Genomic DNA, 24,004 nt, shown 5'->3' with positions numbered 1-24,004 from the left:
GGTCTCGTTGATGTAATCGAGGTCGATTTACCTGCAGGAGTGGCCGAGCTGTCACCTCAGATGGTAACGCTCCCATCATCTTAAAAAAATACAGCCCTGCTGATTAAGACGGCAACCCATATATAGTTAGTGAACGACCGAGAACAAGAAGACGCGCTTGAAATAAATTGATATTTATGACAAAATATAAATACTTTTGTAATTTCGCTGAATAAAAGTATTCTTATTCAGATTCATTAAAACCTTAAATCGTTATTGAAATAAATTAATTGGAAAACGTTCGTAAGTATACGACACATTTTCATTGAATTTCAGTGAGGAATCAAGCCAATCTCCCTTAGATCCCTCAGAGGACTTAAACAGCACGCAAATTAGTGACAACGATTCCCAATACCACTATGTGAGTATGGGTGCAGATGGTGATATCGACAGCAGATGAGAAGTGGGGGCGCTTCAATAGAATTTTAAAAAAGCAAGAGGAGTTTTTGGAAGATCGTAAGAAATCCCCATATGCCCAGGCATTATCGACTTTTGACTGGCTGCTAAATAAGCTGCCACGTTCTGTCGGAGATGACATGTGTCTTCTACAGAAAGTCGAGGAACACAAATCCAGCCACACTACAGAATAAATTGGTCTATACGTCAGTGCACCACCTGTGATCACATATCACATATCGTCCTAATGAAAAAATTGTTATAAATTATATTTAAGTAAGCAGGCTAGACCGCGCCGTCGAAATTATGATTCCTTATATTGGTACGAACAAAAAATTGGTCTACGACATACACTCATTGCCAAATTAATAGGTACATAATTGATCGGTCAACTACACCTTTCAGAATAGTTAATTGAATTTCAGAATTTGTCATTTGGATTAAGAATAGTTATCTGGATTTCAGAATATGTTAATTTGATTTCAGAATTGGTATTTGGAATTCAGAATGTGTGAATTGGATTTCAGAAAATACCTTTCGAACTGTTTTACATTTAAATGAATTTATGAAATGCCTTCGACTTATAAATTAATTTCCAACTTTGCGCAATAAATTGTATGATATCTGAAATCGAATTGATGCCTTCCGAAATTGAATTGTCTATTTTTGAAATCCACTTCACACATTCTGAATTCCAATTGGCTATTCTGAAATCCAATTATAGTTCTCTGAAATCAAAATAAATATTCTTAAATCCAAATGACAAATTCTGAAAGCCAATTACCTATTCTGAAATTCAATTGACGTTTTTTGAATTCGAAATGGAAAAGGTGTAGATTTGCGAATGAGTCCTTCTAAGTTTTTAATTTTATTTTTTATTATTTTATTTTATTGAAAGTATGCATTTAATGAATTTAATAAGCTCTTAAAGCGTCCAAATACTGAAGTCTATTAGTAAACTCTTTTGTTCATATTACCCAATATATTATTAGATAAAAAGAAATGTTATCTTATGTTTGTTATAAATTATCCCCCTTATTCATAAAAAATGAAATAAGTTTATTAAGCTCTTGTAATTGGAAATTTGTATGAAAATGTCATTTTAAAAATCTTTATAAACCCCCAATATTTTTTATGAAGAAGGGGGTATATTTATTTAATCCCATTATTCATACAAAATACTGAAGGTTTATAAAGCATTTTAAAATGACATTCCCATACAAATTTCCAATTATAAGAGCTTAATAACCCTATTTTATTTTTTTATGGATAAGAGGGGAAGTTTATAGGCGCTTATTGAAAGCATGCCTTTATTATTATTTATTGTATTGTATTATTAATGAGCTCTCAAAGAGTAAATATTGAAGTCTGTTGGTGAAATTTATGATATATAGTGTGCGACATAAATTAAGCACCGAAATTCCTTTCAGAAAATCGACAGCTTAACAAAAGTCAAATTATAAGTTTCCTAGAACTAAGTATCTTTTAATAAGGAAGAACATATACTCAATATAATATATAACTGTTTAGTATATCGACGGCTGAGTGGAAGATCACCCTGTTTCAAAACATTTAAAAAAAATGCCCTTTCTCAGAAATTGTTTCTAAAACGCCCTATTTTATAACTTAGTTCCAAAACGCCGTATCTTAGAATGAGTTACAAATGTCATTTGAACGAAAACTAAATACATTTGCAGCTGAGTTAGGGCATTTTTTAAAATCATTCTGAGATAGGATATTCTTGAACCAAGTTTTGAAATAGGGCATTTTTGAAACAAGTTCTAATTTAAGGCGTTCGTGAAACAATTTCTGAGAAAGGGCATTTTCGAAAAATGTTTTGAAATACGGTGATGTTCCACTCAGCCGTCGATGTGGTCTTCACAAATAAAAGTAAAATATTGGGGTATATTCATAGTCAGAATTAAGTGGGTACTTAAAGTTAGTTGTAGCTTTTTGACAAAACTTCCAATGGGCTATTTGTCAAAAAAGTTGCAACTAGTTTAGAGTATACGCCCCATTGAATTAAGAACTTGCACTTAAGATTTTATTTAACCAAAAGCAGCAGAAACTTTTCGGTGCTTTAGTTTTGGCGCACACTGTACATATCGTCACTTGATTGCCAGAAGCGTTAGTGTGCCATTTTTTTAATTTTGATCTAATCAGGCCATTAGATGAACCATTAAATATTCTATATTGTATCAAAATCTAGATTAAAATGCATAACAGGAAGGCTGTATAATTTGCATAACAGAAAGGCACTCTAATTTGCAAAATATAGCTAAATTTATAATAGAAGCCACCTAAACCAAAGTGGCAAAAGTTACAAAGAATTAATCAAACTTTGAAAAATGGACATCAAAATTTGCACCTTTTTTGGCAGAGGGTCTAGAAAATTTTTGAGTACGCAGTTTTGTAGCCCAATCAATTTCAGAATAATGGTGTAAATGGTAGAACGACTAAAAATTTTATCTGAATTTTCAGAATTTTTTTGTAGAAGCTGTTGAGAAATTTCTTCCATACAACGCATGAGAAAATTTTTCTTTTGTATGGAAAAAATGTTGTTTTTAATAAATAAACTGTTGCAGGTATGCAATACAAAGAGGAGCTGCAAAGGAGAAAGAGCAATGTAATTGCCAAACAAAACATTAATTTCGAATATCAATACCTAACGTAACGTGGCGAGGAGTTACCCTGATCTTGTACCACATATTTTGTAGTCACCAATGATGGTAATAAACCCTGTTCATTAGTAATAAAAGCACCACCAGCGCTATTTTGAATTTCAATGATAACGGTTATCGGATTTGGTATCTGATCGGGACCTAAAAGGCGTTAGGCTTGAGCATACTGTTGCGGCTGTTGATATATACCAGTACCAGGTGCAGGTAGTTGCTAAAGAAAATAATACAAAAATAATCATCAGTAATATTTGAAATATATTAGTTGTATTAGCATACATTATAACCAGGACGTCCGGGTATTGGGGGTTGACTCGGCATGAGTGCCTGACTGGGCATTGGCGCCTGTCCGGGTTGTGTTGGTGGCATCATTTGACCCATGTAACCACCTGGTGCACCTAGTTGTTGTAGAGGATAACCTGGCTGTAGAGGATAACCAGGTTGTGGTGGATAGCCCTTCTGTTGTGGCATTGGCAGATAGCCAGTCTGGGGAAATTGTTGCTGCTGCTGTCGTGCCATTGCTTATCCCGGTTGCTGTTGTGGTATATACCTTGGCATAACTGGATGTGGTGTCATTGCCCCACCTGGTCCAGTAGATGCGGCCGGCATACCTGGAGGACAATGTTGCTCATGGCCACCAAATGACTGGTGCATAGGGTGTTGAGGTGGCATTTGACCGGATTTTGACTGCATTAGACAAGGCTGTCGTGGCATTGGAACCAGTTGCGGTGGCATTTGCTGTTCATCTGTTTGCTGGTATGGAGATGTAACACAGCCGGAAATTGATGTTGGTGGTGTAGCTGACCAATTTGAGGACCACTCTAGAAAAATAACAACATTTATTAGACAGAAAAATATTCAAAAATATATGTTTGCGAATACTTTCCCCAATAAGGGAAGTGATATTCTTTATATTTCTTTTGTTTATGTGCTCTTCTTCTTGCTTGTTTCACTATTCAACGTAGATTTTTAAACGTCAAAATTACTTCCATACTACTATTTTTCACGCAAGTAAAAAGGCAAAATTTTTCTTGAGCAATTACTTGTGATCTGCGTACCAAGCTTAAACTAAAAATGAGATTTAAAATTTTGGTCTGTCATAGACATATTAAACACAGTTTTCAGCTAAAATAAGCATGGACGGGGTATCCGCATGAAAAAAGGTATTGATTGGCGCTATGTAGAAAATTTTTAGAAATTTTAAAAGTTCACCCTGTTCCTTACAACCGCGGTTACTTCACTCCACGTATAAAAAATAGTAATTTTTTACTTGACAAAAACTCTTACAGTAGCATAAAAATTGTGAAAGGAGTACCTGAAAACGCGTTTTGATCATAATCCGGTGGGGGATAATTATCATTCAATTCTATTTAAAAGTTATTAGCACACGTTTTGTAAAAATTCGCTGTTTTAATCAGCCGTCAATTTAAAATTGAGCGCACAATCTTTTAATTGAACATGAACATACTTATTTAAAGAAAATTTACTTAAGTTCGTTCTTAAAAAATTATTTAAATCTCGCAACATAAAGGAATAAGTAGTTAAAACGGATTTCGGCTCCTTAAAGGAAAGGAACCAACAAGGCTATCCACTCATACACACGTATTCATGTTGAATAGTTTATATAGTTTGTAAGAATGTTGTAAAGAAAAGTTGTTTGCATTAAGACTTGACTTCTTGTTGTATTCCGTGTTTTAATTGACGCTTCTTTTAAGAGGAATTGGCATATGTAAAGGGGAATAGGAGATACAAAAGGAAATGCCAGCAAAATTGAATTCAAGAATTCTGTAATGAAATTCATTAATTAGAGGTCGGAAATAAGAAATTGTTCTTTTATTATTAGATATTTACAAAAAACCGAATAATTACCATCAAACAGCTGCGAAACTGATGAAAATTATATCAGCGCAAAACACCTTTTTAGTTAATTCTTCTCTGTGTACAACAATATCACCAAAATTACATCAACCACACGAAAGTCTTAAGCTTTTTTTAGCTTCCGAAATTAAAACGCGTCATTTGACACCTCTTCCGAAATTTTTTGACATGTATTTAAAATCGATGCCTGTGGTAAATAATTCCTTCCATTGGATATTTATTTCTAAATTTAATGCCAAATTCAGTATAGGATGCTACTTTTTCCTCACAAGATAATAAAATATCAAAACTCATAAATATCTATGAAAGCGGAATAGTCTTAGTTAACAATTTCGCATATGTGGAGCCAAGTAACCATCGTACATTTTAAGATTGTGTAATTTTCGCCACCGTGGTGTGATGGTAGCGTGCTCCGTCTACCACACCGTATGCCCTGGGTTCACACCCCGGGCAAAGCAACATCAAAATTTTAGAAATAAGGTTTTTCAATTAGAAGAAAATTTTTCTAAGCGGGGTCGCTCCTCCGCAGTGTTTGGCAAGCGCTCCGGGTGTATTTCTGCCATGAAAAGCTCTCAGTGAAAACTCATCTGCCTTGCAGATGCCGTTCGGAGTCGGCATAAAACATGTAGGTCCCGTCCGGCCGATTTGTAGGGAAAATCAATAGGAGCACGACGCAAATTGGAAGAGAAGCTCGGCCTTAGATCTTTTCGGAGGTTATCGCGCCTTACATTTATTTTTATTTAATTTTCGCCACAAACATATTAATACGCATTCTAGGTATAATAAATTAGCTCCTGGCGTATATTTGCTTGTCGGGAAGGATTTTTGCACTTTCATTTAAGTTCATCGCTTTTAAATAGCAAATTGTTTAATTTCTTGAAAATTTTGACAGCAGACCACCAATTTAAAATCTATTTAAAAAAATTAAAATTGCGCTCATGTCATTTCAAATTTAGAATACTCTTTTAGATATAAACTAGTGTTTAAATGGACTATAACAGACCTAAAATTATATTTAATTTAGAACCATGTTTAAACCAATAAAACTCGTATTTTATTTCAACTATGATAACGGGCCAATATGTTTAAGCCTAATTACGCGCTGAATGGTAATATCACACGCTCACTAATTCTTATAAATAAAAAAAAAATAGATCATACTAACTTTATTGATTTTTCTTTGCTTCGGCATTGCCGCTTTAAGCTAACTTGTACACTATTATAAATGTGCATATGTACTAGTATGTAATCTATTCTGTAAGATTTAGTAAATCATAGACTAAATAATGAAATATGTAATAAGCTATAAAATATATATATATATATATATTTAAATCGAAGCCAGTTTTCTATTAAAAAGGCAACAAAAACAAGTAAGGAAGGCTAAGTTCCGGTGCAACCGAACATTACATACTCAGCTGCCAAATTACAGCTTGCAAAACTTTTAAATTACCTTCTTTTAAAAGTGGGCTGTGCCACGCCCATTGTCCAAAATTTTATTAATATTCTATTCTGCGCCATAAGGTCAACCCACCTACCAAGTTCCATCGCTTTATCCATCTTTGGTAATGAATTATTGCACTTTTTCAGTTTTTCGAAATTTTCGATATAGAAAAAGTAGGCGTGGTTATAGTCCGATTTCATTTTAAATAGCGATCTGAGATGAGTTCCCAAGATCTAACATACCAAATTTCATTAGGACACCTTAAAATTTACTCAAGTTATCGTGTTTACGGACAGACGGACGGACATGGCTAAATGAATTTATTTTTTCGCCCAGATCATTTTGATATATAGAAGTCTATATCTATCTCGATTAATTTATGCCATTGCTGGGTACCGTTATGCGAACAAAATTAATATACTCTGTGAGCTCTGCTCAGCTGAGTTTAAATATTGTTTAAAAAATTAGTAAACAATTTTTTTTAATTCTAAAAATTTTGCTAGTAAACTTTAATACGTTCCCTACAATTTTTTTGTAAACTATTTTTTTCTGTGGTCAATAGACAACGATATAAAAATTTTTGAAAAAATGTTTTTAGATATTAAATTAACAATGCAAAATAATTGAAAGTTTGCAAAACCCTAGGGTGTACTTCAAAAGCATTCTAAGCACAACAAATTGACCAAAATCTAAAATGCTCCTCCAGCCATGGAACGCCCAATTATTTTCACAAGGCGGTATAAATAAATAGTTTGCAATAGTTACATTTGTTGGAATTTTTAGTGAAAATATAATGTTACCTGAGGAATGTGCTGCTCTTTGTTGTTTTTTTTTTTTAAATATATCGATATTGTACGTGTTTTTTCTTCAGGGGTTAAAATGCTGCAGGGCATTAAATTCAATCTAGCAGATGCTAAATTATGTGAATGGGTTTATACTATTATATACTAACGGCCCGATTCTGAGCGTTACCGGTAAAATAGTATCCAGAACATTATGTAACCGAAAATCGTTACCAGTTCTTTTATTCGCGATTATGGCCAAAGTGGTAACGCTGTCATCACCGAAAAACTCACCAGTCTGTGGTGAAATTTAAAAGTTGGTTTTCTTCGCTTTACCCATCGCGGAACGATACAAGGTGGCAGCATGGGACAGCTGAATATAAACGTTTTTTATTTGATTTGATACATCACCTTCCGCGCAGTACGATTTTGACATTTGTCCATCGAATTTACAAAAACAATGTACATGGAATTTTTATTTATGTTTGTAGGTATGTCACCATGTTGCCACCTTGTATGGTTCCGCCATAGCTTTACCGAAAATGTGTCACTCGTAGATATGAGGTTAACGAATAAACGGGACGATGTGTATATATGTACATACATGCATAAGTTTTTACATAGCTATATTGTAATATATACTGTGAAAGTACATAATGTAAACAAATATGTTTAGTAAGCTGTGTTGATTTGCATGGACGAAAGTTAACCCATATCGCGCCATCGATTTTTCGATAGGTTTTGGGCTCAGGAAAAAAAGTTCCACTAAGCATACCCAAAAAAATAATTTTCGAGCCTGCAAAATTTGATTTTTTTTACTTTTTTTCTTTTACCGACTTAAACAATTTTCATTTGATTTTCCAATTTCCTTGTATACGCTGTCCGACTCAAAATTGTCCTCTAAATACTTTGGCGATAACAGTTTTTTGAAAAAAAAAAAAAAAAACTATTTTTTGGGTTTTGAAGAGTGTTTTGGTGAAAAAATATATTTTTCGCCATTTTTTTTAAGGTTTATTCAGAAACGTGCAAAAGTGTTGCCGATAAAAACGAATTTTTCTCATAGTTCCTATCCCACATAAAATTATGCGATAAAAACGTTGCCATTAACAGATTTAAAAAAAATTTTTTTTTGGTTTTTGGGACTTGTTTTGGTCGAAATCGATTTTTTTCATTTTCAAGTCTCCAAATCATTTTTTATGTATATGTTTCCGTTAGACCCACCAATAAGTATACCAAAATGATCAGGGGACGAGCTAAGTTGATTTAGCCATGTCCGTCTATCCGTTATCTTTTATATTTTGTCTGCCATCGTCGTCCATAATGCCATTTTATATCTGTACACAGGGCCGTAGAGAGAAAATCCGGGCCGGGGACTAAACAATTTACGGGCTCCCTATAAAAAATCCACTAATACATTTGATTAATTTGAATTAATGAGGTATCAGTCATGAATCATTATTGATGGATTACATCAAAAAAAAACTTTTCCAACATCAGCTAAATGATTTTTGGACTAAGAGCTGAAAAAAATTAACACAGAATATTTACTATTTATACTGTTTCATTGTAACGTAGAAATAAAATTCTCTTTTAACAGCCACGTATTGTTTTAAATAATCTTTTCAAGTTATTTTGTAATATTTTAGTACATTTCTGATAAATATAATGATGATTATAAATTTTAATTATTCAATATACAAGGTTCGGATATCAAAGAGCGGCTTTTCTTGCTTTTTTCGATGCAAAATTTTTAATAATAATATCAAAATTTATCAAAACGGATTCAACACAAATCGTGGCAAGTCCTGAAACTCGGCCTTGAGATGAACACGATCTATGAAAGTTTTTGATTCTTGCAAGGACGCTCAAAGAACGTTCTGCACTAGCTACAGCGACAGGTATAGTGCAAAAGATACCTAAAGCAAAACAAATGTTGGGGAAAATTATATACAGATTTTGAACATAGATGGCATTTAGCAATTCCAATGGTGACAGATCTTTATCAAAATTTGATTCGTTAATGTGTTTCAAGTGAATTATTTCGCATTCTAAGCTTTGAGAAATGTCCGACTTGTATTTTTCGACAAATTTTGCTTCACTCGCCCGAACCGTAGTTTCATCCATGTCTTCAAATTGCCACAAAAAGGAAAACGTCTCGTTCAAATTTTTCATAGCTGCAAATTGTTCAGTAGTGCCAGTGATTACCGAATCAACGATCACCAAGAATGCATTGTTTTTAGAATCAGACTCTGGATCATCGGTAATCATCTCATTTCCATTATCTTCAAAACGTCTTTTTGGGTTTCTCATTCGAATATCCGGAAACTTTGGCGAGATGTTCAATTGAATAGCAACTGTTTTGCATTCGTTTAAAATTGTTTCCCATTGGTTCGTGATCAACTTCAAATCAGCTAATAAGGCATCTAGATGTCGGGGTGCCCCCCATAAATTCAGAAAACAAAAGTTCAGGAACACATTTTCAGAAAACATTAGTCAGAACCCTTTTTTAAGAAAGACAAAATTCAGAGGTCAAAACTCAGAAGTCAAATCTCAGAAGTCAATTTGCAGAAGTAAAATTTCAGAAAGTGATCAGACGACAGAAAAAATATTAAATTTTTCTCAAAATTCCGAAACGTTTATTTATTTGGAAGGAATTATGTATAAAGAAAAAGTAGTAAAATCTAAAATTTTAAATTGTGAGCAATGTGCATGTAATTAATTAAATATTTTAGCGTTTACCTTTTTCAAATGAATTTACAATATTAAAAAAAACGAATTCTTTATATTTTATCTTGTGATGGCTCGCCTCCAGCTGAAAAGTACTGCAGTTTTTTTTCTGTTATTGCATGTTTGTTTTTTATCTTATTTATGAAATAAAATATGTTAGCGTGTGTCCCAAACGCACTTCGAATGACGTTGTGCCACCTTTCGTTAGAATTATTTGTAGGGACTTCACCCAATTTCCATAATTCGATTGGATATGACGCCTTCTTTCGACGTTGCTGTGTTCCAGGCCAAAAAAAATTTCAGAAGTCAAAATTCAATTTTGCGCAAAATTTAATGTTTTTTTGCTGTCTGATTACTTTCTGAATTTTGCCTCTGAAATTTGACTTCTTAATTTTGAATTTCAGAAAAAAGGGTTCTGACTAATGTTTTCTAAAAAATGTGTTTCCAAATTTTTGTTTTCTGAATTTATGGGGGGAACCAGATGGCGTCTCTAGCTTGGAGTACGGTGATTCTTTCATTAATGGTAGTCAGTATTGAGGACAGCAAGACACATTCGAACTTGTTGATGTACTTGAGAATGCCGGTAATATCTCCGTATGCTTGTGCAGTCAAATTTAGCTTAAGTAATGCGTTTAGTGCTGGTGTTAATCCTGGAACATGGTTTGCGAATGGTCTGATTGCCTCAATTCTAACCGACCACCTAGTGTCTGAAAGACTGTGAAGAGAGCTCGGTACATTTTCATTGTGGACTGCTGCTGAAAATAGTAAAACATTTTTGTACAACTCCGAATAAAGTAATTGCAGCTGTACAACATTCTGCAGCATCAACACCACATAAATTGAGACTGTGGGTTACACAAGGCGAGTAATCAGCATTCGAGTTTTTGTCGAGAATGTGACGTAGTGCTCCGTTGTAAGCTCCTTTCATATTGGCGCCGTTATCGTACCCTTGTGCACGACAATCTTTTAATGGGATTTCATGTTAACCTAGAGTATGACAAATTAGATCAGCGATTTTCTGACCAGTTTTTTGGTTACAATTCACGAAAGCAAAAACCGTTCTTGAGTTGTAAAATTTGTTGCTTTCGAATTGAAATTGAGTTAGCGCAAAATGAACGTAGTCAGCGTGACTAGCATCAGGCATAGCATCAACGATAATAGCAAAATACTTGGCTTTCTTGCCTTGATCTAATATAGTTTCCCTCACGTGCTTTGCACACATTTCTATAAACTCGTTCTGAATGTCTGAGGAAAGATAGTGAACTTGTAAAAGTTTGTGCTGCTGTTGTGAAATCCTAAATTTCTCCAAATGGTCTCTAAGTATCGGATCATAATGGCTTATGAGATCTTAGATGCCCAAAAAAGGTCCATTGTTTCGTTCACCGAGATATATACTTTCGCCTTTAAAAGCTAGGCCCGTTTCACTCAAAAATAATATAGTGTCCAAAATTCTATATATAATTTCTTTCCACTTTTGAGTTTCAGTGATTAGCTGGTCATTGATAAGTGTATCAATTGTAGCCTCCCTTTGATTTAGATTTTGTAAAGATCGCCATTGAATATAACATTTAGTATGATCTTGAGTATTTTCGTGTGATGGCAGTTTGTCGTATAGCTTCTTCCATACCTGGAATTTCGAATATCCGCAGACCAAATTTTAGGTCGATTTAAAGTATTGGTGCTTAATAGACGACATGGTAGGCAATAAAACACATTGGTACTGGCACTCCACACTAACCAGTCACGCTCCACTTTCTCTCCATTTGGCAAGATTCTGTTTAGCAAAGAGGCAGGAAATGCCTCATCATGACAATCACGTGGAAAATTAACGGGGCATTTTTGATGACCTCGACGAATTATTTCGTTGACTTCTTCAGATAGCAAAAACTCATTATTCACGGTACCGATATCGAAGTCGTTTAAATAATCTGGACTTTAATGCAGAGTTAGTGGTATTGTTGGAAGACTTTTTGAAGATGAAACTTCATCAGTGTCGCCACGAAAACTTTACGATTTTGGATTCATGTAAACCTACATTTTTGTTTGATGTTTTTATTGTCTCCTCAGGCCCAGGCAAAAAGTCATTATCAATATTCGTTGCTGTTGAAATTCGGGTTATAATTTGCACATGGTACAACTAAAGACTCTCCTGAATTAAAAACAATGTCTTAGTACCTCTAAAGCGCGGGCCCCTAAGAAACACATTTTTGTTTGATGTTTTTATTGTCTCCTCAGGTCCAGGCAAAAAATCATTATCAATATTCGTTGCTTTTGAAATTCGGCTTAAAATTTGCACATGGAACAACTAAAGACTCTCCTGAATTAAAAAACATGTAAGGACGGGCACAGCCGAAGACTTCATACCTTTCATGAATGGGGCTGAACAATATTTTATCCCGTTAAAAACCCCCTTATCTGAACGATCGATTGTGTGGGATATATATTATATATAGCTCCGATCGAACTGATTTTTACAGGAAAGAAATCTTCTATGATACATTAGGATATATCTCACCAAGTTTCACGTCTTTATATTGGAAACTAAGGGAGAAATGGCCAAAAATCTTTCTAACTGAATGATCGGTTGTATGGGATAGGTATATACTATATACATATAGCTCCGATCAAAGTGATTTTTTCAGGAAATCTTCTATGGCATATTAGAATATATATCACCGTGTTTCACGTTTTTACTTTCTAAATTAAGGGAGAAATGGCCAAAAATCTTTCTATCTGAACGATCGGTTGTATGGGATATAACTATATATAGCTCCGATCAAAGTAATTTTTTCAGGATATCTTCTATGATATATTAGAATATATATCACCAAGTTTCACGTTTATACATTCTAAATTGCGGCAGGAAATATCCAAAATCGTCTTATCTGAATGATCGGTTGTATGGGAGATATATGTTATAGTGGTCCGATCCTACCGGATCCGACAAATGTCTAATATAATACAAAAATACATTCTTGTGCCAAATTTCATTGAGATATCTCAAAATTTGAGGGACTAGTTTGCGTTCAACCAGACAGACGGACGGACGGACATGGCTATATAGACTCAGTTCGTGGCCTTGATCAATTCGGTATACTTAATGGTGAGTATATCTTCTATATTTCTCAACGTTACAAACATCGGACCAAAGTTAATATACCATTTCATATTCGTGAAAGGTATAAAAATGTTTAGTACCTCTAAATCGCGGGCCCCCTGAGAAACACATTTTTGTTTGATGTTTTCACTGTCTCCTCAGTCCCAGGCAAAAAATCATTATCAATATTCATTGCTTTTGAAATTCGGCTTAAAATTTGCACATGGTACAACTAAAGACTATCCTATCGCGGGCCCCCTCCGAAACTCCGGGCCCGGGGGAATCCTCCCCCTCCCCTCTCGCGGACCTGGCTGTACATACCTATGTATTATGTTAACTAGTCCTCGTTTTTGTTTATGTGGTAATGGAAGCTTTACTTCCTAGTTCTGTTAATCAGTGTGTTAGAAATTGTTCTTTTTCGATCAGTTTAAATCTTTTAGTTAGTACCTGTAAATTTCCCAGGTTTCTTAATGTTACTTGAATGGGTGTTTTGAAGTGCTAGCTTTCTACATGTAGGCTCGTGCTTATGTATAAGTGCTCTAAAATTCGTTACGTGCCCTTTACGCCATATCGCTTCATAGGAAGGCGGCGGCTGTATTTGAACGGAGCTTTCCCAATACGGGCCACCTCGGGAAGTAATGAATGTCTTACCACAGCAATGGGCGCTGTTATGGCTTACGGTTTTTATCCCCGTTTTTAACATTAGACTGCTGAGCCCGCTTTTACGGGCAAGTGGTCGTACGATCAAGATGAACTCAAAAACATTCATATGGCTGAGTGGTTAAAACAGAAACATGTCCTAGTAACCATCGCTGTTGGTAAACTTTGCAATTTTTCTCTAATATCAATAACAAAAACCGTTGTATAAAGCAATATGAGCAAGTCTCGCTAATTAAATACATATGATAACTCAAACTCTTTAAAACAAAGTAAGGATGAGGAGGAAAATGCGAAGGCGACTCAAGACGGGGAAGAGGAAATCGCTATAAGCGATGATTCGGACGCGGATAGCGATGATAGTGTGCAGTGAGTGCGCTCGGTAAAGGAGCGGTCTGCTAGCCCGAACAAAGAACTAACGTTAGAACGGGAGCAACGAGATAGTGAGCTTAAAAGAACCCTCTCAAAATATCTGGCAGCATTAAAAATTATGCAGTGCTTGAATCCAGTGGTTGACCCAACCAACGATGAGATCGATCGCTTAGCATGGGCCCATTAGATAGTGGAAGAACGTCGAAGACAGTTCACTGAGGAAAACTTTGCTGCGAGCAACCACCAATTTCGCAACCCTATCGAAGTGGGAGAAGCCCCGAGAGGAAAGACATAGCGCTCCGTTGTACCTGACAAGCCTGCTTTTAAGAGGCAGAAGGGGGAGGGCTAATGCCACGGTCGCAGAACGAGGAGGCGAACTAGGCGGAATGACAGGAACTAAACTTCAAAATCTGCCAAGCGTATCTAAAAGGGAAATATAAGTACCGGAAAGCCAGGTACCTCAAAAACTGTAATACAGGAAGAGGAAGACAATAATGGCTTGAGAACAAAAATGAAAGTGCTAATAAGCTAAGGGAGATAACGATCAGACTCCAACTTACGCGATGGTACTAAAGGGAGCTAACGCTGAGACTCCGTTTTTCGACTAGAAGAAGATGAACGGAGTTGCGAAGCGTTCCCAGTGGAAAGATGTCACCCGAAAGGTGGAGATGCGTAGAAAGGGAGCTGATAAACATCATGATCAAAATGATGCGTGATGAACCAACCAGAATGCTACCAGCCTTCGAAATAGCTGAATGGCACAATGGAGTTAAACTGATGAGCTGCACCAATAACGCGACTTTAAAATGGTTGCAGAGAGTTGTTCCAGATCTTGAAAAATAAAAAAGGTGCAAGGTTGAAGGTGCTGTATAGAGCCCTGGTCCCCACGATATCAAAGATGAAGGTTTGGATACACCTAGTGGTCAAAGCGGAGGACACACTTAATATGTTGCAGCGGCAGAGCCTGAATATACCAACACGGGTTTGGAAGGTTTTTCATATATACTCCTCCACTCCTACTTTCTCCAAATTAATAAGGAATTACACGATCTATTGCACTTACAACTTGGGAAAATATCTTGGGGCAGGTAGAATTCTTATGTACCTAAAAAAGGAGTCCTCAGGACAATAACCACAATACGCTAAAATCAGAGGAGGTGGAAAAGGGTAACTCGATAACCTGAAAATAGCGGCAAATGACGGGGACATAGGCGCACTGGCAGAGGTGCACAAGCAATCAGTGCTAAGAACTTAAAGAAAAACCACATTATGCAGAAAGCAGGAGAGGTAGGAAATGATCTCGAGTACCTGGAAGTAGCAAAAAAGACAAGGGTATAGGCGCAGAGCCTGAGATGTTGGAGTAAACAAACAGCTCAATTATGCTGCGGACCTCCAGACTCTGAAAACAGCGAAAAAAATCATTTGCCTAAGCGCAGTGGCGGACAATTTGGAGAGAGGCAATGGCCCACAACGTGGACGCCCTACCAGAGAAGATTAAAAGGTTGGTGGATCAATAAGCGTGCAGAGGGTGGTTTGTCATAGGCGCGAATGCGAATGCTCATCACAGCGTATAGGGAGGGAACGATATTAATGAAAGAGCTGAGTCCCTTTACTGTTATATACTACAGAGTAGTCTACAGGTAGCCAACAGGGGTTGCGTCGCTAAATATGTTAGTCGTATGCCAAGCAATGTGCTTGATATCAATTTGAGTTCTGAGCAGGATATTTCGGAGTAGGAATGGAGGGTCCTTGACAGGCTATGCTTCTCATACCATAAATATATCAGCTTCAGAATCTTCCTGAAGAGGGCAGAGAACGGGGAAACCTTTGGAAACCCTAGAGAAACGAACTGGTTGAGAAGATTCAAGTGGAAAGCAAACACGCCATGGAGGAGTAAGGAGCTGAGTTTTCTTAGAGGGCAGGCGAAAGAAATTTTTAATCTAACACAATTTGTGGAAAACGAAGAGTCTAGAGACGTATACAGAGATCTGCCGAGAATCTACAAACGTGAAACCAACAGGTAAAAGCGGGTTTCGTGGAAGAAATTCTGTGTCGGCATAGAATGCTCCACCGAAACGGCGAGACTGAGGAAAGTCCTGACCTGAAACTGAACCACGCCTTGCAATTTCGGAGAACGGATTGAGATGTCTTCATACCGAAAGGGGGAGAAGCCAGTCATATACACCGAAAGAGTATAGGCCTATTTGACATCTTTTTTGCCCAAAGCTCTAGACAGACTAATAGATGTGTATATAAAATCAAATACGAACGAGGAATTATTCTCTTCAGCACAACATGTTTACACCAAAATGAAGTCAGTCGATACTGCATTGCAAAGGGTGATTATGAATATAGCGAAAGCCCTGGAACACCAGGAATATTCCCTAGGTGCTTTTCTTGCATTGCCGGAGCTTTCAACGAAACGAACAAATATGGACAGTGTCAACTCCATTGAGGCTCGTACGGCCTTAACAGATTTGATCGGCTCCATGTCAATTTGCAGCACGATCAAGTTGTAGAGGAACGCCGCAGGGTGGGGCTTTATCACTAGCTGTGGGCGATGGTTTTTGCTTAGGCGGTTCGACGGAGAAAATGTAAAATTTACGACATGTGCGGATGACGTTTCAGTCATCATAAGCAGCAGATGCCTAACAACAACCTGTTCTCTGATGGATCAGGCACTTCGGGATGTACATGCCTGGGCATCTGGATTCGCGTTAGCGGCCAATGCGGGAAAGCCGATCTTGTATTATTTACTAGGAAATATAAAGTCCCTAATTGGACTAAGCATAGCTCGGAGGGGTAATCTTACAAGAAAACAAGTAAGGAAGGTTAAGTTCGGGTGTAACCGAACATTACATACTCAGTTGAGAGCTATGGTGACAACATAAGGGAAAATAACCATGTAGGAAAATGAACCGAGGGAAACCCTGGAATGTGTTTATATGACATGTGTATCAAATGAAAGGCATTAAAGAGTATTTTATGAGGGAGTGGGCCATAGTTCTATAGGTGGACGCCATTTAGAGATATAGCCCTAAAGGTGGATCAGGGTTGACTCTAGAATGCGTTTGTACGATATGGGTATCAAATGAAAGGTGTTAATGAGTATTTTAAAAGGGAGTAATCCTTAGTTCCATAGGTGGACGCCGTTTCGAGATATTGCCACAAAGGCGGACCAGGGGTGACCCTAGAATTTGTTTGTACAATATGGGCATCAAACGAATGGTGTTAATGAGTATTTTAAAAGGGAGTGGGCCTTAGTTCTATAGGTGGATGCCGTTTCGAAATATCGCCATAAAGGTGGACCAGAGGTGACTCTAGAATGTGTTTGTACGATATGGGTGTCAAATTAAAGGTATTAATGAGGGTTTTGAAAGGGAGTGGTGGTTGTTGTATAGGTGTTCGCCTTTTCGAGATATCGCCATAAAGGTGGACCAGGGGTGACTCTAGAATGCGTTTGTACGATATGGGTATCAAATGAAGGGTGTTAATGAGTATTCTAAAAGGGAGTAATCATTAGTTCCATAGGTGGACGCCGTTTCGAGATATCGCCATAAAGGTGGGCCAGGGGTGACTCTAGAATTCGTTTGTGCAATATGGGTATCAAACGAAAGGAGTTAATAAGTATTTTAAAAGGGAGTGGGCCTTAGTTCTATAGGTGGACGCCTTTTCGAGGTATCGCAATAAAGGTGGACCAGGGGTGACTGTAGACTTTGTTTGTACGATATGGGTATCAAATGAAAGGTGCTAATGAGTATTTTTAAAAGAGAGTGGGCGTTCGTTCTATAGGTGTTCGCCTTTTCGAGATATCGGCATAAAGGTGGACCAGGGGTGACTTTAGAATATGTTTGTACGATATGGGTATCAAATGAAAGGTGTTAATGAGTATTTTAAAAGGGCGTGGGGCTTAGTTCTATAGGTGGACGCCTTTTCGAGATATCGCCATAAAGGTGGACCAGGGGTGACTCTAGAATGAGTTTGTACGATATGGGTATAAAATTAAAGGTATTAATGAGAGTTTTAAAAGGGAGTGGTGGTAGTTGTATATGTAAAGGCGTTTTCCAGATATCGACCAAAATGTGGACCAGGGTGACCCAGAACATCATCTGTTGGATACCGCTAATTTATTTATATATGTAATATCTGCCAAGATTTTAAGGGTTTTTTATTTCGCCCTGCAGAACTTTTTCATTTTCTTCTACTTAATATGGTAGGTGTTACAACTATTTTATAAAGTTTTTTCTAAAGTTATATTTCGCGTCAATAAAACAATCCAATTACCTTACCATGTTTCATCCTTTTTTTCGTATTTGGTATAGAATTATGGCATTTTTTTCATTTTTCGTAATTTTCGATATCGAAAAAGTGGGCGTGGTCATAGTCGGATTTCGTTCATCTTTCATACCAAGATAAAGAGAGTTCAAGTAAGCACGTGAACTAAGTTCATTAAAGATATGTCGATTTTTTCTCAAGTTATCGTGTTAACGGCCATGCGGAAGGACAGACGGTCGACTGTGTATAAAAACTGGGCGTGGCATCAACCGATTTCGCCCATTTTCACAGAAACCAGTTAACGTCATAAAATCTATGCCCCCACCAAATTTCAAAAGGATTGGTTAAATTTTGTTCGACTTATGGCGTTAAAAGTATCCTAGACAAATTAAATGAAAAAGGGCGGAGCGACGCCGATTTTGAAATTTTCTTTTATTTTTTTATTTCGTTGCACCATATCATTACTGGAGTTGAATGTTGACATAATTTACTTATATACTGTAAAGATATTAAATTTTTTGTTAAAATTTTACTTAAAAAAATTTTTTTTTTAAAGTGGGCGTGGTCCTTATCCGATTTTTCTAATTTTTATTAAGCGTACATATAGTAATAGGAGTAACGTTCCTGCCAAATTTCATCATGATATCTTCAACGACTGCCAAATTACAGCTTGCAAAAGTTTTAAATTACCTTCTTTTAAAAGTGGGCGGTGCCACGCCCATTGTCCAAAATTTTACTAATTTTCTATTCTGCGTCACAAGTTCAACCCATCTACCAAGTTTCGTCGCTTTATCTGTCTTTTGTATTGAATTATCGCACTTTTTCGGTTTTTCGAAATTTTCGATATCGAAAAAGTGGGCGTGGTTATAGTCCGATTTCGATCATGTTAAATAGCGATCTAAGATGAGTGCTCAGGAACCTACATACCAAATTTCATCAAGATACCTCAAAATTTACTCAAGTTATCGTGTTAACGGACAGACGGACGGACGGACGGACGGACATGGCTCAATCAAATTTTTTTTCGATCCTGATTATTTTGGTATATGGAAGTCTATATCTATCTCGATTCCTTTATATATGTACAACCAACCGTTATCCAATCAAACTTAATATACTCTGTGAGTTCTGCTCAACTGAGTATAAATATATAAGAAAGTATCTAGGAGTTATACTAGATAGAAAGTTGTGGGTGGAAAAAATGGTGGGTGTTGTGGTACGCTGACCAGTACATCTCAATTCTATTTTCTTTTGGAGTGCAATATTAGAATGACGTAACTCGCTCTCTGAGCCCAGAAACCTTTGCATGACATGGCTCCTGGATCAGCGCCACGTCAAACGAACCCTCCTCAAGGGTTAGGAGTTTGCTCAACGCCACTTCACTGTGTTGTAAGACTCGCAGCACGATTGGGCTGGTTGTCCCCTCAGACACCTTCGTGGTGACGTCTACGTCCTTCCCTTGCTCATTTGGTTTAAGGGCGTCGAGGTCTTCTTTACCCTTTCCCGCTTCTTGCATATTACGATTGTTATACTCGGGAGTCCTTTTCCAGAATCGTAAATGCTGTGTTGGATGTTCCCCTGTACGACACGCAGCACCATTCGGCTATTTGTTCCCTTCTAACCCCTTCGTTGTGACGTCCTCCTTTTCGAGGTCCTTTTCGACTTTGGCTATTTCTAGTGTGTTATAATTGTTATCCTGGTGACTTATTTTCCTGAGTCGCATATAAATTTTGCCTGTACGCCAGGGCATTTTGGGAAGCTGTTTGCAAAATATATCCTCCGACTACTTGTTAACTTGGAAGATATAATTTTAATCCTCCTGTGTAGGCCGAGATTCCAATTGTGTGTCGGTATGTTTGGGTTCTGCCTATGCAGGAGTCGCAGCGCATCTTCCGACATTATCATGCATGGTATCCATACTTTAACTTTTGCTACCGTGGGGATCTGCGCTTTATGCACCACCTCGAACCGCTCGTGCCTTGCCCTTGGAGGTTTAGAACAGTTTCCTCCAGCTACCGCAGGCTAGCGATGTTGTCGCATGCTATCGTCTTCGCCCCCGAATCAAAGGTTGGAAGGGGCTTGTTTTATTTTTCTTGCATCACCGTGAGCATTTGGCCAATAAGCTCCCTTTATTCAGATCTCCATCTTACAGTATTGATCCGTCCGAAAGGATTGCTACGATCCACCAGCGCCAGTCAGTGACTGCTTTATCACATCACTCACCTTTTTGGGAATAGACGGAATCTTACTTAGCGTTACTTGCCTTTGACGCCTCCGATAAAACCGAAATCTTAGTGTTACCTCCTACTTCCGTGGTTGGTATATCGTCACTTTAAACGTATCTCTCTGACTTACAACTTTCGATGTTATTGCATCGTGGTAGTTACAACCTCGCTATTGGGGCTCATCTTATAGCCATCGCCTTGTTCAATTAACAAAAAAATGAATATGAAAAAGAAAACAAATTGCGTCAACGTTACAAAGTCAGATATAGAGATATCGAATTAGTTTAGATTGAACATAGAAGTGGAACTCTTTGTTTTCTATTAAGCTATTTTACATGAATCTCGTATATATCTTCATATTCTTACATTTTAGCTTGTCAAGCGTCATATACTACTGAAACAGTGATGCAAATTTGTCACGGGCGTCGTCGTTGCAACTTAGCTGCGGATGCAAATACATTTGGATCTCCCTGTCAACCAAACTCACGAATGTATCTTAAAGTGGTGTATACATGCGGTATGTAAATCGTTTTAGATTTAAGGCAGGTACATATATAAATAAGTCACTTCTGAGTAAATTTTATCAGCCTCATTGGATATCTTGAAGCGAACGTTCGTTTCGTCTGTCAGATGATTCGTTCGTCTATTTGTATTGTGCAAGTGAGCGTTCGTCCTGTCCCACGAAAACAGCTGATCGTTACGTTGACTTTGTTCAAGTGCGTAGTTTCTAACTCGAATACAAGACGAAAGTCAGACGATATCTGTCCAAATAGACGAAAGGTTATTAGTGATCGTCATCTTTGTTTACTATATAGTTTGGCAGCTTAAATAGAGGTCATGTTGCGAATAGAGTGGAAGGCAGTGGACTAGGCAGTCGAATGTCATATAATGAAGGAATGGTGTTCGGAGTTTTTTCAAAGTTAAAAAAAAAATGATAAAAGCTTTAATATAAATAAAACTATTGTTTTAATAACAACAAAAACATAAAATCGTAAGGATTATCTCACTTTAAAATTTGAGTTAAATAATCTAAAGTTTTGTTTTGAAACTGAGTCGAGAACTGTGCGTGTGAATGTGCGAATTTTCACCGATCAGCTGTTAGTTGCGCTACTTGGTAAAATTTACAATGATCGTCATGATATTGGTGGAGGATTTGCTGTGCGCATGTAATTTTTTTGTATTTTTGGCTATATGTTACCAATTATGTCAATATGATTCAGTGTTAATAGAGATACGAATTGAAATGCATGTTATAGTATATTATAAAAAAAGTCGCTGTTTAGGCCACCAGCCTAAATATTACTAGTGTTGTTCGTTGTTCAGAAATTCGCTACGAATCTGCAAAGAATACTTCATAGCAGCATAACATTATTACTATAATAAAGTGAACATACTTAGTGGGTCATGTACACTATGGACACATTCAGTCTTTATTGACCGGCCAGTTCAACCTAGTGGGCCGTGTGAATAAAAAAACACAAAATCTTTATCTTCAAGATTTCAAAAATTTTACATACCTAAACAAATTTGTTGTTCTATCAGCCTACTGATTTTTAAGATTGCGCCCACTCAGCATTTAGGTGATTCAATTTTAAATTTCCCTACATATCAGTACAATTTGATTACTCTTTCTGACTAAATTATGAGTTATCATACAAGTGAACAAAATAAATAATCAAATAGGAATACTTTTGATGATCAAAAACTGAAAATCTATTTCGATCACTTTTTGGAATCATTTTTGAAGTCCTTTGATGATTAGATTTTAATATTTCATAAAAATTAACAAAAAGAATAATCATATATGAATACTTTTGAAGATCAAAAACTGAATATTGTTTTTCAATCACATTTTGGAATCATATTTGAATCAAATGTGTTTACTTTAGGCGATCAAAAATTTTTAATCATTTTTCAATCAGCTTTCTGAATCTTTTCCGACTATCTTTGTTGACTGAACAATAAATTCTATACTTGTTAAAATTTTACTTTTCATTGAAAATCTTATTTTTTCACGTGCACACATTTTTTCAATCATGAAGTGAGAAAAAATATATAAAATTGTTTTTATTTATACAAAAGATATTGTAAATGCCGCTCATAACCGAAGATGTCCCCAATCATTTCTCCACCTTCGGCCGCCAAGGGAATACATAATGGTTGGACAATACAAAGTTTGTGAGCTATTTGAACCCTAGGTAAGTGAAACTCTCTTGACATACCTGAATATGGCTTCAACATTCCGTACCTTATCGTTTTTTAAGATATTGACGATCGTAACTGATGTTGGATGTTGTAGTCGCAGGTGTATATCAGTCAAGTTTATTCAAATAGCTCACTTCCGCATGCCTTCTTCCCCTGATGAAATATAATTATCATGTAGTGTCTTAGTTTGTATGAGATATGAAGAATAAATCATGATAACCGTATTCAAAAATGATTCAAAAATCTCAACCAAAACGATTGAAAATGTTCACGAATATGATCAGAAAAAAACGTGAAAAGCAGTCAAATATTACTCTAAAACAATTAAATTTCAATTTTACAATGATATCAAATATGAATAAAAAGTGTTTCGAAACATGAATCAAAAATTATTATTCAAGAATAATCACATTTATGGTACATTTTTCTCCCGACGATACATTAATTTTCGAATAAAAAATACCTTTAAATTTGAACGTTTTTAATCATATTGGGGTATGATATTTGAATATTTTATGATCAAAAATTTCAAAAAATGCTGGCTGGGCGGTTTCGAATCGAGCTCAAGGCCTAACAATAATTATTTTATCATTATTATTGTTATAATTATTTTATCATCGGCAACGTTGAAAAAAAAAATTGTTATTATATCCCAGAGAACGGGGAAAAAGTGTCAATAAATATGACTCTATGGATTATTGCCATGAAACAAGTCCAATTTTCCATCCATTATTTCTACTTCTATCCTGTTTCTTGCCAATTGATAATCGCAGCACTGCGACATCTGTTGCAGAATAGATGCGAAAATTGGACTTGTTTCATGGCAACCATGGATTTGAACTCGCGATCAACAAACTTTTATGAGAAAAACTTCAAAATTTAAGTTAAAGCTTTAAAAGGCACATTCTTATATTTTAATCAATCGGCCAAGTATCAGGTAGTTCCATTACATCGCTGTCGTCGAGCAATCATTTTCTCTATATTCGCCTTTCTTTAGATTCCTCAGCCAGTAGTGCAATAATAGCATACACTTTTTTTGCAATTTAATTGGGCGATTCACAAGACGGTCATTTTCATGTAAAATTATAAGATTTGAGTTGTTTCCCTGATCTTTGTTCACGCCGCCAGGCTGAACCACCAATCTAAAATACTCATTCTTCTTAAGCAACTCACACTAAAAGCCTATCTATATCTTAATAATAGAACAGTTATTTTTTCTCACAACAGAG

General features: G+C 36.4%; 1 protein-coding gene across 24 annotated transcripts in view; it reads left to right on the top strand.

Moving 5' to 3' along the window:
* Positions 1–24,004, top strand: part of LOC137236879 (protein eva-1) — a 3,007,131-nt gene that overhangs the window by 1,900,396 nt on the left and 1,082,731 nt on the right. For all 24 annotated transcript variants that reach the window (XR_010948686.1, XM_067759964.1, XM_067759963.1 and 21 more), the window contains one exon: positions 20,944–21,087. Coding sequence is in view for 23 of the 24 variants with exons in the window: in XM_067759964.1 (XP_067616065.1) it covers positions 20,944–21,087 (144 nt within the window). In the remaining variant the exon portion in view is untranslated. The remainder of the gene's footprint in view (positions 1–20,943; positions 21,088–24,004) is intronic.

The sequence above is a fragment of the Eurosta solidaginis genome, chromosome 1 (assembly GCF_040869045.1).
Source record: "Eurosta solidaginis isolate ZX-2024a chromosome 1, ASM4086904v1, whole genome shotgun sequence".
Lineage (NCBI taxonomy): Eukaryota > Metazoa > Arthropoda > Insecta > Diptera > Tephritidae > Eurosta > Eurosta solidaginis.
This window is presented reverse-complemented; position numbering and strand designations above follow the sequence as displayed.